The sequence below is a fragment of the Macrotis lagotis genome, chromosome X (assembly GCF_037893015.1).
Source record: "Macrotis lagotis isolate mMagLag1 chromosome X, bilby.v1.9.chrom.fasta, whole genome shotgun sequence".
Classification (NCBI taxonomy): Eukaryota; Metazoa; Chordata; class Mammalia; order Peramelemorphia; family Peramelidae; genus Macrotis; species Macrotis lagotis.
The window spans coordinates 248,894,857-248,914,103 of NC_133666.1; the positions used below are offsets into that span (position 1 = coordinate 248,894,857).

The 19,247-nt window shown below is 34.6% G+C and overlaps 1 protein-coding gene across 4 annotated transcripts in view; it reads left to right on the plus strand.

The window, feature by feature from the left end:
• Positions 1–19,247, plus strand: part of SCAMP1 (secretory carrier membrane protein 1) — a 123,956-nt gene that overhangs the window by 45,120 nt on the left and 59,589 nt on the right. For all 4 annotated transcript variants that reach the window (XM_074208387.1, XM_074208391.1, XM_074208388.1 and 1 more), the window contains one exon: positions 15,697–15,774. In XM_074208387.1, the coding sequence (XP_074064488.1) occupies positions 15,697–15,774 (78 nt within the window). The remainder of the gene's footprint in view (positions 1–15,696; positions 15,775–19,247) is intronic.

The following is a 19,247-nucleotide window of genomic DNA, read 5'->3' on the forward strand; positions in this document are numbered from 1 at the left end:
CTTTGCCCTTCTCAAATATCTATTTAGCTTTTGATCTAGAGATCTACTTTCCCTTTCACTCTATTCTCTTCCCTTTCTCTTAAACTCTTTTTCCATACCTCCCTTTTGGGAAAGTTGAAGTTCTATACCCAATTGTATATATGTGTATATGTGTGGGGTGTTGTGGGGGTGTGTGTGTCTATTTTTTGTATGTCTTTTCCTCTCTTCCCTTTTCTCCTCTATTGTAAAATCTTTTTCTTTTATGCCTCTTTTATGTGGGATGTTTTTCTCCATTCTTTTGTCTTCCCCTTCTCCCATGCCATTCTTCTTTCTCTCCCTTTCATTCTTTTTTTTTTTGAAATCATTCCATCATAATAGACTCATACTCTATACCCTCTGATTAAGTAGACTCTTTAACAGTCCTAATAATGATACAATTTTCAGGAGTTACTGGTAACAGTTTCCCATTTAGGAATGTAAACAGTCTAACCTTATGATTATCCTTTATGATTTCCCATTCATATTTGCCTTTTGATACTTGAGTCTTGTGTTTGAATGTCACATTTTCTATTTTGGTTCTATTTCATTAGAAATCTTGAAAGTTCTCTATTTTATTAAATAGTCACTTTTTTTCCCCCTCTTGTCTCTTCTTAGTTTTGTTGGATAAAGTTATTCTTAGTTGTAATCTAGCTATTTTGCCTTCTGGACTATTTTATTCTAAGCCCTTTTCTCCTTTTTATTAGAATTTGGTAAATCTTGAGTAATCCTGACTGTGACTCCATGGTAGTTGATTGTTTTCTTCTTGATTCCTTGATTTCAGGGCTCTGGAATTTTTTCATAATGTCCCTGGGAGTTTTAAGTGAAAGTCTAGGAATTTTCAAATTTGGGGTAACAGTAGTTCTGAAGGGTATAGAGTAGTATTTTTTTCATATTCTTCTGATAAATCTTTGACTTTATCTGGCATTTTGTTGAATTTGCTTTTAGTGGAGATAACTTGAATTCACTGTTTATTTGATACTAATACTTTTTGATGCAATCTGGTTTTTTTTTGTTTATAACCAACATAATCTAACATTCTCAAATTGATGGAATTTAAAATAGTCTTGGCTAATTTTAGATATATAGAGCATTTAATATTTAAAAAAATTAGTTTCATTTTTTAAGTTTCAAATTGTCTCCCAGTCACCCTCCCCATCTCTCACTAGAGAAAGCCACTATTTGACATAGATGTGTGGTGTGTGTGTGTGTGTTTGTGTGTGTGCATATGTGTATGTGTCAGTGTAAAACCATACCATGCATACTTTTTATTTATTAGTTCTTTCTCTGCAGAAGAATAGCCGGTTCCTTCCTAGGTTTATTGTAGTTGTGGTTGATTTGAGTGTTAGCATTCAGAATGACTTAGTCATTCACAATTATTTTTCAAACAATATTGCTGTAACTGTATATAAGGTTCGCTTGGTTGTGTTCATTCCACTCTTCATTATTACATGCAAGTCTTTTCATGTATTTTTGAAATAACCTCATCATTTCTTATAGCATAGTAATAGTCCATCAGAATTATATTCCTTGTTTAACATAATTCTCTGGGCATAATTCAGGTTCCTTTCCAAAATAGTGGGATCAATTCTCTGTTCTGACAATATTTTTTCACATCCCTTACAACATTTTTTTTAATTTTTCTCTTCTATCATTTTAACCAGACTGATAGCCGTGAAATGATATCCCCAAATTGTTCTATTTTCCATTTCTCTACTCATTGATGTAGAGCATTTTTCATATGTTGCTTTGGTTTTCTTTTTTGAAAACCTGCCTGTTCATATCCTTTGACCATTTATCTATAAAGAGAATGAATGTTTTAATCTTATACATTTGACAAAGTTCTCTCTACATTTGAGGTATGAGATCTTTAATCAAAAAACCATAAATTTTCCCCCAATTTTCTGCTTTCCTTCTAATCTTGGCTATATTGATTTTGTTTGTACAAAACCTTTTTAATTTAATGTGATAAAAATATTCTCTCCATCTCTTTTATTCATAAATTCTTCTATCCATAAATCTGATAGGTTTTATGTTCCATGTTCTTCTAATTTTCTTGATTTAGTTAAGATCTGATCTTGCTAAACATCCTCCCTTTTACTTTTTGTTCCATTAAATTTTGAAAATATATTTTACCTTTTGTTCTTCTGGATGAATTTTATATCTTTTTTTCTAACTCAATAAAATTATTTTTTGGTAATTTAGTTGGGATGGCATTGAAGAAGTAGATAGTTTTCGATGGAATTGTCATTTTTATGCTATTTGTTTTGCTCACCTATGAAAAATTAATGTTTCTCCATATTTGAATCTGATTCTATTTGTATAAAAATTGCTCTATTATTTTATTCATGTGGTTTTTCAGTTTGTAGTTACACTCCTAATTTTATACTGTCTATAGATATTTTTTAAATGGGGCATCTCTTACTCTTACTATTTCTTACTATTTATTTTTTTGCAGGGATTTATTGATATGTAGAGATGCTGATGATTTATGTGGGTTTATTTTATATCCTACTATTTTGGTAAGATTATTAATTGTGTCATCTAGCTTTTTAGTTGAATCTGTAGGATTTTCTAAGCATGTCATCTTATCATCTGTGAAGAGATAGTTTTTATTCCCTCCTTGCCCATTCTGATTCCCTTAATTTCTTTCTTTTCTTTTATTTTTATTGCTTGTCCTTTTTCTAGATTTTTTGAAATTGCATATCCAGTTCATTGGTCTGAGATTTCTCTATTGATGAAAGCATTTGGAGATATGTTTTCCTCTGATTCCTACTTTTGCTGCATCCCATAGATTCTTGTATATTGTCTCAATATTATCATTCTCTTGGATAAAATTGTTTGTTGTTTTGAAGACTTGTTCTTGAACCAGCTCATTCTTTAAGACTACTTAGTCTCCAATTAATTTTTAATCTTTTTCTATGGACCCTTATTAAATATAATTTTTATTCTGTGATCTGAAAATGATGCATTTAATATTAATTGTAAATTTGTTATGCTATAATTATTTGGTCAGTTTTTGTGAAGGTATCATCTACTACTAAGAAAAAGATTCTAGTCCTTTCTGATTCAGTTTTCTTTAGGTAGTTTTCATATCTACCTTATCTAAGATTCTATTCATCTTTTGACTTTTCTTTTTTCTTTTTTGGCTAGATTTATTTAGTTCTGAGAGGAAAAGGTTAGTCTCCCACTATTACAGTTCTGCTCTGTGTTTCCACCTGGAATTTAGTTTTTCTTTAAAAATTTGGATGCTGTAAATTGATACATATTGGTATAGATTTGATATTTATTCATTATCATTATTACCTCTTATAATTTCTGTTTATCTTTTTTAATTAAATCTATTTTAGCTTTATCTTTGAGTTCCTGATTACTACCCCAGCTCTTTTTGCATTAGCTGAAACATAATAACTTCTACTCCAGCTCTTTATTTTTACTTATAAGTGTCACTCCTTTTTAAATGTGTTTCTTGTAAACAACATATTGTCAGATTTGGTTTTAAATCCATTCTGCTCTCCATTTTCTTTTTTTTTTTGGCAAGGCAATGGGGTTAAGTGACTTGCCCAAGTTAACATAGCTAAGTAAGCATTAAGTATCTGAGATCAAATTTGAACTCAAGTCCTCCAGTGGCTGGTACTTTATTCACTGTGCCACCCACCTGCCCCCTTCATTTTTATTTAATGAATGAATTCATTTCATTCCATCCCTATTCAAAGTTATATATTTACTATTTGAATATTTCTGTTCATTGTTTCCCCTCATTTTTATCCTTTTCTGTTTCTTTTTACCCAATTCCTTCTCAGATGTCTAATTTACTTTTCACCACTGCCTTCTTATTAGTAACCCTTTCAAAAATTCCTCTCTTACCCTCCTATTTCTTGATTTTCACAGTCTTCTAAGAGTCCCTCCTTTATCTTATTCTCTTGAAAAAGCAATTTTAAAGCACATATTTTATGTCTGTTCTGTGCTAAGTGCTATGGATAAAATACCAAGCAAGCAAGAAAAGATCTACTGGCTTAAGATGACTTGGATAGCAGATGATATTTTAAAAGCAATTAATATGACAGTCTCTTTTGTTTGATGCCCCTTTGGTATTAAGTTGATATTTGGTAATCTTTACCAGTTCTCCTGTGTTTACTCATTTCTACATCAATAACTGGAAATCTATATATATCCTGTCCATATTTCTCAAATTTCAGTTCAACACTACTAAATCTTGTCAATCATCTCTGAGTGTCTTATCAATCTCAGTGTGTCAGAAATGAAACTACTAAAGATTACCAAGACCCTAGAGGAGGAGCCCCAGGGACTTTAGGGGTGACTATCCCAAGAAGATTCATCTGTAGGAGAAAGATGATTCTGTAAAGAATATAAGAGAACTAGGAGTGAACAAGAAACCACCACAGGGCACAGTCACTAGGTTTAGCAGTTAAGAGATTGTTGGTAATTTTAGAGGCCCATTTCAATAGAATAGTGAGATCAGAAGTTAGATTGTAAGCAATTGGGAAGGGAGTAGTTAATAAGCAATGGAACCAACTGATTTGAACAGTTCTTTCTAGAAGTGAAAGGAGGAACAGGTTATAAGGCAAAATTCAGTTTGGTGTAGAGAAAAAAATACTGAATTTGGAATTTGAGAATATGAGTTTGAGTCAGTCAAAGAAAAATATAATGCTAATAATGTACTTGATTTGTGCTCCGGTCTCTGAGAAACAATTTTATCTAAATTATCATTAATCTTCATCAAGCCATTTCTAGCTTGGTAAGATCTGCTGTGAATCAGCATAATTCTCCATGCCTTCTAACATGATCCTCTGTCCCCATTCCTCCTGGACTGTATATTTTCTTAGTTAAGATTTGTTGTTAGGTCAAAATGAGACACTTGTGTATCACTGAACATTTAACAAAGGGGAGGTAGTTTACTTGGTTGTAACAGCAAGGACATATAACAAGCTTATATACACTCAGGATACAGTAGCTGTGGTCAGTGACCCTCCTTATTTCCATCTGGAAACATCTCGATCTCCAGCACCCATGAAGGGGCGCAGAACTCATGGGAGTTGAACATTTTATTGACCTTGGACCAGGAAGCTTTGTCAGAGAAACTGGTGCCAATCAGATTTCCTTAGTGGAGGAAGCTTTACCAGAGAAGTCATCAGGGAAGCTGTATCTGAAGGAAGTTGTAGTTTGAGGAGATTTATGTGTGAGGAAAGCTGTGTTAGAGTAAAGGGAGCAATGTCAAGAAACTGCTATCCTGTCACTTATCCGTGGGTATCTTAATCCTATAAATCCTAGTGCCAGTCACTTTAGGTGAATAGTAACCATGTTTTAAGGCACTACCTTTAATCTATTTCTTTAAGAAAGGCCTTTCTGTTTAAGGATCTTTTACATTTTGGGAAAGGAGTTTTAGAGAAAAATAATGAGGAAACTAAAAACTGCTGCTACAGGTCCTAACTTTGTTAGCTATGAGTCCTGTGTTCTTGGGCAAGTCCCTTCCCTTTTCTTTTGTCTTAGTTTTCTCATCTACAGATTATGACTGAAGGCCCAGGACCATGCCCACTCCCCTTTGCCGCCCCCCCCCCCCCCCCAGGACTTGGGGCTCTCAGGTCTAGATTTGTTCCTGGGACATTTCCAAATCCTCATCTCCCAAGAAGGTTATTTTATGTTTCATATATTGTATATTTTTATTTTATACTCATCCCAGAGTTTTACTCTGGGAAAAATCTAAAAACTTAGAAATGGCACATACCATTAATTAATAAAACTTAGAAATGGCACATACCATTAATATATAATAGACACTGCTCTAAATTCTGGGAGGACTAAAGAAATAAATAAAGAAATATAATCCCGGGGTGGTTAGGTGGCACAGTGGATAGAGCACTGGCCTTGGAGTCAGGAGTACCTGAGTTCAAATCTGGCCTCAGACACTTAATAATTACCTAGCTGTGTGGCCTTGGGCAAGTCACTTAACCCCATTGCCTTGAAAAATCTGAAACAAACAAACAAACAAACAAACAAAAAGAAATATAATCCCTAGCCTCAATTAGTTTACATACATTTTAATGAGGGGAAGACTACCCAAAGAAGGGAGCTGAAAAGAGGGGGAAGGAAGGTACTACTGACTGAGCTTGTTAGAGAAAGCCCTGTTGAAAAGAGCTGTCCATCTGGAGAAGCATGGAGACTTGGTTGGCCTGAGCTTCCTTCTTAAATTGGAAGTTCTGAAAGGAAACAACCAATAAGAAAGTAAGACCTTGGGTTGAATACTTTCAGTTTTAAATCAGCTTCAGAGGTGAAAAAGTTTCTGTGGCATTGTAGAATATGCCCTTGATTGGTCAGCAGTGAATCTCAGACTAAGTCTTCTTGGTCATTATTTTGAGTAGTGATTGGATCAGAGTGAATGTAAATGGTAATTATTTCTGTTTTCACCTGAAACCCTGAGAGTCTTACCCTCTCAGATTGACTTTTTTCTTTTGGACTATGCAAAAACTTTGCTTTGCTTTCTAATCTGTAGTACATCACAGAGAAACTAAGGATTTTACCCTCCCAATTTCTTTTGGGGGGGGGGGGGATGGTCATTTTTAGCATCCTTTGCTCATCTCTCTCTTACACAACCTTAATCATTGGATGGGCATTGTCTCAGTCAAATTGTGTGACCTAGAAAAATCTAGATCTATTTATTTATTTGTTTATTTGTTTATTTTTATTTCCATGTTATACATTGAATGTGATGAGAGAGAAATTATATCCTTAAGGGAAAAAAATGTATAAGAGATAGCAAAATTGCATAATAAGATAACTTTTTTTTAAATTAAAGGTAATAGTCTTTGGTCTTTGTTCAAACTCCACAGTTCTTTCTCTGCATACAAATGGTATTCTTCATCGAAGATACTCCAGAATTGTCACTGATTATTGCACTGATGGGATGAGCAAGTCCATTAAGGTTGATCATCATTCCTATGTTGCTTTTAGGGTGTACAGTATTCTTCTGGTTCTGTTCATCTCGTTCAGCTAATCTTTCCTGGCTTCCCTGAATTCCCATCCTTCCCAGTTTCTAATAGAACAATTATGTTCCATAATACATATATCACAATTTGTTCAGCCATTCCCCAATTGATGGACATTCACTCAATTTCCAATTCTTTGCTACCCCAAACAGGGCTGCTATGAATATTTTTTGTATAAGTGATATTTTTACCCTTTTTCATGATCTCTTCTATGTATAGACCCAGCAGTGGTATTGCTGGATCTAAGGGTATGCACATTTTTATTGCTCTTTGGGCGTAATTCCAAATTACTCTTCAGAAAATTTGGATGAGTTCACAGCTCCACCAACCATGTATTAGTAAGACCTAGCTTTTAAAGGACAAGGTCTACTGCATCCAGGGCCAACTACTGCCATCCTGATCCATATCTGGTACTAGCCTCCAGATGGCTCTGGAGGAGAAAGTGAAGTTGGTGACTTTGCCCAGCACCTCCTCATTTAAATCTAACTCATTTGCATGTCAGGTCATCACCAGACATCTATCAGAGAACACCCCATGGAGATTGGTTAGTTATACTGCTTGGAGAGGGAAGATTTCCCCAGATGTGGATTTTCCATTCCCCCTACCACAAAGGTGCTCTCTGTACAATAGGGATCTCATATTAGTCACAGCATTTATTTCCTACACTACAGAAAGAAAAATGTATAAGACTCAAAGGAATTACCAGAGCCCATGGACTAATACAGAAACATAGAGTGCTCAAAATAGTTCTTTAGACTTTTCCAGTGGGTCTATCTTCTGTCAAGATATTGCTCGACAAACACCCCTCTTTCACTTTCTGCTTATATTATCTGAACAATAATATGGAGCCTTGGCAAGGAGGGGAGATTCATCCCTGGCATTCTCAATGGAAATTCCTCATACACCAATCTATTTCTCCCCAGTTTTTCTTTTTACATGCCTAGTATGCACTTTATCCTCACCTCAACCTATTAGCATTGCAAGCCTTTTTGTAGTTCTTCCCCCCCTGCCACTTTCTAGGGTCAGGCTTTTCCTAATTCCTCTCATACTAGGAATGTTGCCAGAATCAATCTCCTCTGACTGGCTCAAAAATGATAGAATCTTTTTTGTATATAGTGACTAAATTGTCTGCTATCATTAATGCTCAGTTAAGGGTTAAATAGTTTTTGGGTAGGTGTTTTTTTTTCTGGTCTCACCTGGAAATATAACCAATTTTTGGGGTATTTTGTATTTATTATAATTCTTAACAGTGATTTGAATTTTCTTGAATTTATTCATTTCTCTAACCTTTAATTGTAAATGGGGCTTTGGGCTAGGACCATTCCCATCCCCCCACCCCACCTTCTCCTGTGCTTTTGAATGCTTGGTGTTAGCCTGGGTCACCTATGTTCCTAGCCTCCTCCTCCTCCTCCTCCTCCTCCTCCTGGGGTTAGGCTCCTTTGAGGGCAGTTTAGAATGCTGACTCTTCAAGACCTTCTAAGGTTCAAAAGGGTTCAAAGAGACCCATAGCCCTCCTGCCTGAGATAACACCTGAGGTACACCCTAAAAGGTACAAGCTTTGGGTTTTCTGCTATCCTGGCGCTTTCTCTGGGGAAGATTTTGCCTTTTTGCCTCAGGATGCAAATACTCTCAAGGCACTAAATATTTCTCTCTGGTTTGTCTTTGAGAGGCATGTTTCCTTGCACCAATGCTGACTTTTCCAGCAGAGGCCCCCTTTTCCATGGCCCTTGGTATATCTTTTGAATGGTCACTTCCTGTTGTTTTTCATTACATTCTTAGATCATTATTCTGTCCCCTGCTATTTTTAGGTTTTTACTAAAGTAGATTTGTGGGAATTGGGCTGACCGCCTCTGTTCAGAAAGGCATCTTGACCAGAAGTCACCTTTCTAATCTTCAGTCTTAATGAAGCCTTTTTTTTTTTTGGTTTGTTTTCTAGATGAAATCTTTGTTTTTTCTAGTTTAATCTGAGTTGAATGGGATCCTATGATCTTTCAGAACTTTGTGCATCTTCATTCTGTCACCCATACTTGTTATCTTGTCTTTTTAGGTTTAAATTTTCTGCAGGCTTGAAAAGTCTTTTTAAATCACCATTAAAAATATAAATAGCATAGAGCCAATAAAAAAAGAGATCCTTTTCTATTTTGATATGCTGCTATTAATGATTATCTTTTTGAGTATGACCATTCTTGCCGATTTTGAATTTGCCGTTCTGGTACTTGTTCATTTGCATTTCTCCATGTTTTCTACAATGAGAAATTGTCAAATACTTGCTCAGATTTTTGTCTCCCTTTCATTCAAGAAGCATTGATTATATGTATAAGCATTATGCAAGATACTGAGATAAAATGACAAAATCAGAATTTTATACCGTCAAAGAAATTATCTTCTTTTGGGGGTGAGCAATGAATAATATTTATAACAGGGGATCAGGATATATAGGTCATATGTAGGATGTAGCTATCAAGTGCTCAATTCAAGGAAGCTAGGTGATCCTATGAGCATCAGACAGGAAAGGGAGCAACTTGTACAAAGATAAGGAGGTGAGAGATCAGATGGTATATATGTAGAGTAGCAAATAGACCCATTTAGTAGAAAGGGAATATGATTTTTCTTTTTTTTTGGTAGTCTTTTTATGCTTTAGTATGAGTGAGTTTCTTTTAGTATTTTAGTAGGAGCATTTGTATTTTGTCTTAACTATTTTCATCCCCAATTCTGAAATGAAAGAGATGTTCCCTAAAGAACATATGAGAAAATAATATTTATCTAATACTTGTGAGGGGAGGGAGCATGTCTATTTTATTTGATCTTTAACATTAATGTGATTTAGTTCTTTTAGAGTGTCACAAGAAGGGAGAACCCTAGGCTTAGCATTTTGCTTAATAAATGCTTGCTGTTTGATGAGTTTTAGGCTCTGTGTTTTTGAGAAAGGTAGCCTAAGCTACCTGTTGGCATTAGATTTTTCTGAGATTTTCAGGAACTATGTTCCTTAATTACTGGGTTTTACAAGACTATTGACTTTATTCTTATTCTGCCTTACCAAAGTCTTTTTATGTCTCTTACTGGGATACTCATGAAGGATATACTGAAACCATCATACTGGTTATGGGTGGGGGGGCATGGTCACCTGAATATCTGAGTAGTCCTCAGATGGAAAGCAGTGCGACAGATGAACAATAAATAGGCTTGATGACAAGACTTATTTATATCTATTTTTAATTCACTTTTTATTTTCGGTTCTAAATTCTCTCCTTCCTCCAAGACCTCCCTCAACCATTGAGAAAACAAGAACTACAAAACCCATTACAAATATGAAGTCATGCAAAACATTTTTTTTATATTAGCCATATTTGGGGCGGGGGAGAAAAAGAGGAAATGTACTTTATTCTGCACTCCAAGTCCGATTCTCTCTGTGGAGGTGAATAGCATTTTTCCATCATGTGTGCTTTGGAATTGTGGCAAGTTATTGCATTGCTCTGTGTTATAAAGTCTTTCATAATTGATTATTTTTACAATATTGCTGTTTTCTTGTAAAATTGGCATTCTGATTCTTCTCACTTCACTTTACTTTGGCTCATATAAGTCTTCCCACATTTTTCTAAAACCATCTTCATGTCTTAACAGCACAATAGTATTCTATCACATTCATATATTTTTAACTTGTTTGCTTATTCCCCAGTTGATGGACATCCCCTCAGTGTCTACTTTTTTTTGCCACCATAAAAAGAGCTATTATAACTGTTTTTTGCACATATTGCTCTTTTTCCTTTTTCTTTGATCTCTTTGGGGTGCATAATTAATAGTGGTATAATTAAAATCACAGGGTATGTACAATTTCATAGGTCTTGGGCTTAGTTCCAAATTGTTCTCCAGGTTGGTTAGAACAATTCACAACTCCTATGATGTGCATTAGTGAGCCTATTTTCTTTTCTTTTTCTTTTCTTTTTTAAGTTTTTGCAAGGCAATGGGATTAAGTGACTTGCCCAAGGCCACACAGCTAGGTAATTATTAAGTGTCTGAGACCGGATTTGAACCCAGGTACTCCTGACTCCAGGGCCGGCGCTCTATCCACTGTGCCACCTAGCAGCCCCTAGTGAACCTATTTTCACATATTCACTCCAGCATTTGTTGCTTACCTTTTCTGTCATCTTAAACAGTTGTAAATATGTGAGCTAGTACCTTTCTAATTAATATCAATTTAGAACATTTTTCCATGTGATTACCGAAAACTTTGATTTCTTTTGAAAGCTGCCTGTTAGTATCCTGTGACTTGTAATTGAAGAACATACATTTGGCTCAATTCCCTATATAGTTTGAGTTATGAGACCTTTATTTGAGAAACATGAAGCAAAATTTTTTTCCCTTAATTTGACAATTCTTTTATTTTCATTTTGCATCTCAAGAATTGCATCTCTGCCTCATTGACTGTGCTTGTATCTTTTTTATTTGTTATAAGAACAGATAAAAGACATGTGGAAACTATTCTTATAATAAAAAGTAAAATTAAAAACTAAGTATGACCTGATAATTCTGTTCTTGCAGATAGGCCATGGAAAGTGTATTGAAAACTGAAAACAAGCTTTCTTTTCAAAGATTATTATAGTAGCATTATTTGTATGAGAAATCCTCACAGAAATAGCTTAAATGTCCTTAGTGGGTAATTGGTTAAATACAATGTAGTACATTAATTCATTGGAGTAATTTAAAACAATTAAGATTTACATATAAGTTATACGTAAACTTGGAAAAACTTTGTAAAATAATGTTAAGAAAGAACCAAAAGAGGGGCAGCTAGGTGGCGCAGTGGATAGAGCGCCGGCCCTGGAGTCAGGAGTACCTGGGTTCAAATCCGGTCTCAAGACACCTAATAATTACCTAGCTGTGTGGCCTTGGGCAAGCCACTTAACCCCATTTGCCTTGCAAAAAAAAAGAAAGAACCAAAACAAAAAACAAACCTGCAAACTACGAAACAGCATAAATCTTAAGAGGGCAGCTCTTCAGAGGGGCAGCTAAGTAGCACAATAGATAGGGCACTGGCCCTGGAGCCATGAGTACCTGAGTTCAAATGTGGCCTCAGACACTTAATAATTACCTAACTTAAGTAATTAACCCCATTGCCTTGAAAAAAACATAGGGAATGTGAATGACTTGGACAAAACAATATTGATGAAGATTTTTAAGGGAATGGCTGAAAAATTATTGAGACATTTTATTTATTAAAATTAATTTTAAATTGATACTAAGAAAGTTTAATTACCTGTGCTTATGTTCACTGTTGTTTGTAATAAATAATTGTTTTTTAAGAACTGTACACAGCCAATGTGCAAGAGCATTAAATTGCATTAAAGAATGAAATATGACCAGACTACAGACATTGCTTTCTTTTTTCTACAGAGCATCTAATGATTCTTGAAGAAGATACATAATTGTTCTTAATTATTTCTTGAGCAGTTAAAATGTTTATGTAGCCAGTGAAGAGCAGAGAAATGATGATAGAAAAAAGAAACTGCCTTATATATTCTTAATGCAGGAACAGCTTGTGGAATGTCAATATTTGTCTTATGAAGTATGGGAAAGATAGCATTAAGATAGGGTATTAGGGGATTATGGCTAGTTGACCTGTGAAGCTACTGGCTCAGGGGGAATATTTTTACTACTTTGGAATAAGTTGAGAGGCTTGAAAGTTTCCATTCTGGATTTGCTTTAGTAGCATTCTTTATGCCCAGCCTAGAATTTGACCACACTTAAGCCATAGAAAGTTAAATCAGTCAGTCAACTAGTGATTTTAAGCACCTGCTTTGTGCCAGGCAGGTATCAAGTGCTGGGAATATCAGGACAACAAGTGAAATGGGTCTTGTTCTCTGGCATCTTCCATTTTGTCAGAAGATAAATCATTTACTTGTATAAATAAAATGAATGCAAAGTGGCTTGGTAGGGGAAAGTCACATCTAGGGAATAATTTCTTTTGGAGTATTATATCCTGGCCAGAAATTCCACTTTACCATTAGTATTAGCCCCTGTATTCTTGATAATGAAAAGGTACCCCAAAATTTCATGTATTGAAAGAATGCAGGGAAATGTTGGGAAATGCAGGGAACATGTTCAAACTCATTAGCCCTCACTGCTAATCTTCCTTTTATACTTTGTTTTTTAATTTTATTTATAACTTTTGTTTTTATGTTACTAATTATATATATATATATATATATATATTTATCGCTTCTTCAGTTACTTATCTTTGTGCTAGATTTTGAAAAATTAACAAGTTTAGAGTCTTCTATAGCATTCCACTCTCCTGATGTTGTGTTTTAGTCCTATTGGTATAATTTTCTCTCATTCCCTCTTCAAATTTGATACCTTTTAAAAAGTTTTTTCTTGTTCTTTCGTATACCTGAGTAATTTAAACTCTAATCTTTTTGATTTTTCTTCCACATCTTTTTTATTGCTTTATTGTTTTAGTGTATTTTAACATTTTTCTTAAATTCTTAGTTATTTGATTTTATTTTTATTATTTACTTATTTTTGCTGAACTGTGCTGTATGTTGCTTCCATCAATGTTAATATCTCATTCTTTGCACCTTACTCTTTCCCTTACGCTTATTGTTAAAAATTGTTTTGCTTCTTGGCATTTGTCCTAGTTTCTAGTACTTTCAATTTATATTTCTGTGAGTGTTTTGTCTTATACTTAAATGAATCATGATCTTATCCAGATAGTTGTTAGTCAGTAAACATTTATTAAGAGCCTAGTATGTGCCAGATGTTGATTGCCATCTATGGATGCCCTCATATTTTATCTATTTTGTATCTGTATCCTTCCATAAATCCTTGCTGGTAGTAGTACATATTAAAGTTATACATGTAATACACTTGGAGGCAGCTAAATGGCTCAGTGGATAGAATGCTGATTTGGAGTCAGAAATACCTGAGTTCACATTTAGTCATAGCAAATACTTAGCTGATTGACTCTGTGCTTGTCATTTAACTGCTGTTAGCCTTAATACACTGGAAAAGGAAATGGGTACATGGATTCCCATAACTGAATGAGCAATAAACATTTTATATATTATATATAGTATATAATATATATTTTTTATATATAATATATGTAATATATATATACTCATGCATAAATATTCATTTTGCACTAACTCTTGCAGAAGTGTTCTTCCTTGCCTTTGTGTCACTCATGAACTGCCCACTTCCATTTCCTGTTATATATTCTTTTATTAAGTATATTTTTATTGTATCAGAGTTTTTCTTAAACTACAACATTATCTATTGAATAAAATTTATTTTGAACTTAGACATCAAACAAAGTGGGTATTTTAAAAAAAATATGCATAGTAGATCAGATGGATTAAAGGAGTAGGAATGGAGGTGGAAGATTAGAGCCTATGGAAATAGTCTATTATGAGGAGAAGTAATGAGTACAGTTAGCAATGGTTTTAAGAACTGAATTCAAAGTATTGTTATGTAAGAAGTCATGAGCAGAAGGATTTCAGCAAAACCTGGAAAGATTTAAATGAACTGATGTTGAATGAAGTGAGCTGGACCTAGGAGAACATTGTACACATTAACAGCAACATTGTATGATGTTCAACTTTGATATACTTAGCTCTTCTCAGCAGTACACAGCTCTAAAAGACTTGTCAGATGGAAAATGCTATCCATATCCAGAGAAAGAATCTGAATACAATTGGAAGCATAGAATTTTCATTAAATTTTTTTTCCTCTTTTGTTTTGATTCTTCTTTCACAACATGATTAATATGGAGATATATTTGACATGATTGTATTATGTTCAACCCATATCAGATAGTGGAGGGGAGAGGGAAAGATGGGAGGGAGAAAAATTTGGAACTTAGAATCTTACAAAAAATGAATGTTGAAAACTATTTTTCCTATGTATTTTACCAAAATAATTTTTTAAGTATATTCAAGAGATAATGAAATTAATGTAGAACCAACAATACTGAGAACTAGATATATGTGAGGAAGAACAGGAAGTAGTCAAAGAAAACTGAAGTTTTGATTCAACCATTAGTGAATATATATTACTAGGCATATCTTTTGATCCATGGTACTAAGAGATAAAAAGGAAAAGTTCCTGTAGATAACAAAAATATTAGACCAGAGACTCAATAGAACTATAGGTAAGGTAGTACTTAGTGATTGGGATTTTGTTGAGCAAATTTGTTATAAGAAATAAAGAATGTGAAGAACTTAGAAAAAATTGGGAAGATTTGTATGCACTAATAGATAAGCAAGAGAACAATTTACATTACAGTACTTCAGAATTCTGATAATATGGTAGTGATCAGTCTTGACTTTAGTGGACTGATGATATGAAACATGCCTTCTGCCTCTTGGCTGAGATTGCAGGCTATAAATATGGAATGAAGCATGTATTTTCAGACAGGGATAATATGTTAATTTCTTTCATTTTATTTGTTACTTAGGAAAGATAATTTTAGTGGGGGAGAGAGTCACTGGGAAGTAACAGTGATATCATTTAAAAATTTGTGTAAAAATTTTAAAGCTTGAAATGAGATATGATTATATGAAAATTTCTTTACCCTTCCATTTTCTTTATCAAGTTTACTATGATAAGTATGAGCTTGGATAGATTTATTAAATTATATAATGGAAACACTAAAAATATTTTAAAATTTCTGTTTCAGGATCCATCAGTTACACAGGTGACAAGAAATATGCCACCAGGGCTTGATGAATATAATCCATTTTCTGATTCTAGAACGGTAAGAATATTCTTTATCTCTTTATGTATAGTTAAATTGAAATTATTTAGATGTGTTTTCATTAACAATCTGTTTATTTAGCTGATTGTTTAAACCAGGTATTATTTAGATTTTATTATATTAATATTTGTTTTAAATTGAGGCACTAAGAAATAATGCAGAATTATTATGAAAGTCAATGAAACAGTTATGAAGATTTTTTTATGTTGAACCAATATAGTCTTTAAAGTATTTGAAATAATTTATATTATTTATAGTAGGTTTTATTGAGTGTCATGTTTTATTTGTGGTATTGTGGGGTAATGCCCTCTGTACATAACAGGGAACCCTAACCCTTGGTTCTGATAGTGACATTCTTAGCTTTTCTAGCCTAAATGGTGTTTGCTTTTATGTTATATTGTCAAGATCATCAAGTGGTTCCTGGCTAAGGTAGTTTCTAGTTTCTTTTTGATCTCTTTGCTTTTGCTGATTGCTACTTTTGACATATCTCTTGGGAATAGTGATAATTATCTCTGTCAGTGTCTATTCTTGTGTCTGCTTCCTATTTTTCATTAGCAGTGGTTTTGTTTAAATGAGTCTGGTTGCTGTAGTTTTACTTGCATGTCATAGTTATTTTTATTCTTGTAAATTTGGTATTGATTTTGATTTTTGAAGAAATTGATTGTACACCACATGGTGACTCAGAAATGATCATTAGTAACCAGTCATTTCTCAATTGTTAAAATATTAAACAGTGATAATATTTGGCTTCTTCCATTCTTTTCAAAGAAAGCATCCATCCTATTAGTGTAAATTTTCTTTTATATATCTGTTTATTAATTATTAATATTTATTATGATTAGTATTATTAATAATGAAACTATAAAGAATCATACTAGTCACTTCTGTTAGGGTGATTATATTTTGGTAATTAGATGAGGGTCACACATTCAGAATATCTACTATTAAGTTACTGATTTTCAAAATATTAAAAAAAAATCCCTATCTTTGCAACATGTGCCAGCATCACTGTAGAGTTGGAAGAGGGCTTTTTTTTGTATCGGATTGAGGGCATTTTGTATTTTGTTTTGTTTCACAGATTACCCTAGGCAAGAAACTTATCACCAAATGACCAGCCTATTGGTGGTATGCTTTTCTGTGTTTAGCTAGGTAGATGGTCCTTTAAAAGCAGATAGTTTAGGGGCAGCTAGGTGGCGCAGTGGATAAAGCACCAGCCCTGGAGTCAGGAGTACCTGGGTTCAAATCCGGTCTCAGACACTTAATAATTACCTAGCTGTGTGGCCTTGGGCAAGCCACTTAACCCTGTTTGCCTTGCCAAAAAAAAGCAGATAGTTTGTTTTTGAGATCATATTAAAAACTGTTACATTATAGATCATCCTAGGATTGCTCAGGCTCCTTTGGCAAGACCTTCAAGAAACTGGAGTCAACTTCATATCAAGATTAAGCATCCAGATAGGATTCTATATGATTATTCAAATTATAACATTTAATAATCTTTTTATGTAGCTCCCAAAGCATGATCATTGATGATTCCATGATCTGTGCTAAGTATAAGAAGATTTATCTAACTCTTAAGTTATTTAAGGAAACTTCTACAACTATGAGTCTCAGGCTAAGCCCACTTGGTCATTATTTGGGCACTGATTAGTTCACAGTAATTATAAATAGCAATTATCTCTGTTTTGGCCAGATTGATTTTTTTTTTTTTGGTGTACTATGCAAAAGAAGCCTTTGATTACCAAGAAACCGTAAGGATCTTACTCTCCCAGGTTAGTTTTTTAAATTGCTTTTATAAGTGATCATTTTAACCTCTTCTCATCTTTCTCTTACCTAATCTTAATGACTGAATGGGTGTTACTTCAGTCAATCTATGATCTGTGATGAAGACCTAGCTTTTTAAAAGGCCCAGGTCTCCCATTGCATCTAGTGCTATTTCCAGTTGAGCTGATCCATAATCTGGCCATTGGACTCAAAGGGCTTTGAAGGAGAAAATGAGGTTGATTACTTGTCACAACACCCTTTACTCAAATCCAGTTCACTTGCATTTCATGGCATCACTTCCCTGAAGTCATGGTCTTCTTTTAGAATGAAGGACAAACATCATCAGTCAAGCAACAAAAATCTTTTTTTTTTTAATATTTATTCTCATTTTGTGCAAATAATTTTTTTATACATTGATAAAATATTCTTGCTTAAGAGTAAATGAAATAACCCCTCCCCCCAAAAAATACAGACTCGCTTGAGCGATAAAGTAAAAGGGAGAGAAAAAAATTAAAATAAAAAAAATGATAGTAATAATTGTAGGTATGGCCAGGTGGCGCAGTGAACGGAGCACCAGCCCTGGAGCCATGAGCACCTGAGCCCACATCTGGCCCCGTACACCCAACAATCACCCAGCCGTGTGACATGCAAGTCACCCCAACCACACTGCCTTGTAAAAACCAAAAAAAAAAAAAAAAAAAGAAAAAAAGACCCAAAATAAAATAAAATAGTAATAATAGTAGGGGTGGCTGTGTCGTGGACAGAGCATTGGCCCTTGAGCCAGGAGCATCTGGGTCCAAATCTGGCCTCAGATACCCAGTGATCACCCTGCTATGCAGCCCCAGGCAGACCACCCAGCCCCATTTGCCCTGTACCCCACCCCAAAACAATAATAATAAAAATGTGCTTGAGTCTTTGTTCCAACACCAACAACTCTGTCACGGGTGGATCACGTTCTTTATAAGTCCATCACAAAAGTTACTTTCATATTTTTCCACTGTTGGCATTGCTGATCGCAACTCCCTCCTTTCTTATTTCTCCACTACCATGTACTATATTTTCTCTCTCCTTTCACTCTGACTCTGCTGTAGGGTAGCTGAGTGGCACAGCAGACAGATCCCCGGCTCTGGGGCAAAGAGGCCCTGAGTGCCCATACCACCCCTTAGGCCCTATGGTCCCAGACAGGCCTTCCAATCCCAGCCCCTTGCAAGAAGTAAAAAAAGAAAATGTGTTATATCTGACCACTCTCCCCCCATAATCCATCCTTTCCTCCATCACTCACATCACCCCCCCTTCCCCCTGTCCCCCCCTCCTCTCCTTCTTACTCCAGATGCCTATACCCCATTGAGTATATATGCTGTTTACTCTCCTAACCACCTCTGATGAGAGCGGAGATTCCCTCATTTCCCCTTACCTTCCCCCCTTTCATATCATTGCAATAGCTCATTGTAATAAAGAAAAATCTTATTATATGAAATATCTTGGCCTATTCCCCCTCTCCTTTTTCTTTCTCCCATTACATTTCCCTTTTTTCTATTGACTCCATTTTTACACCATATTTTATCTTCAAATTCAGTTTTCTCCTGTGCTTCAACTAAAAAAGCTCCCTGTACCTGCTCTATTAACTGAGAAGGTTCATATGAGTATTATCAGTGTCATTTTTCTATGCAGGAATACATGCAGTTCATCATCATTAAGTCCCTCATATTTTC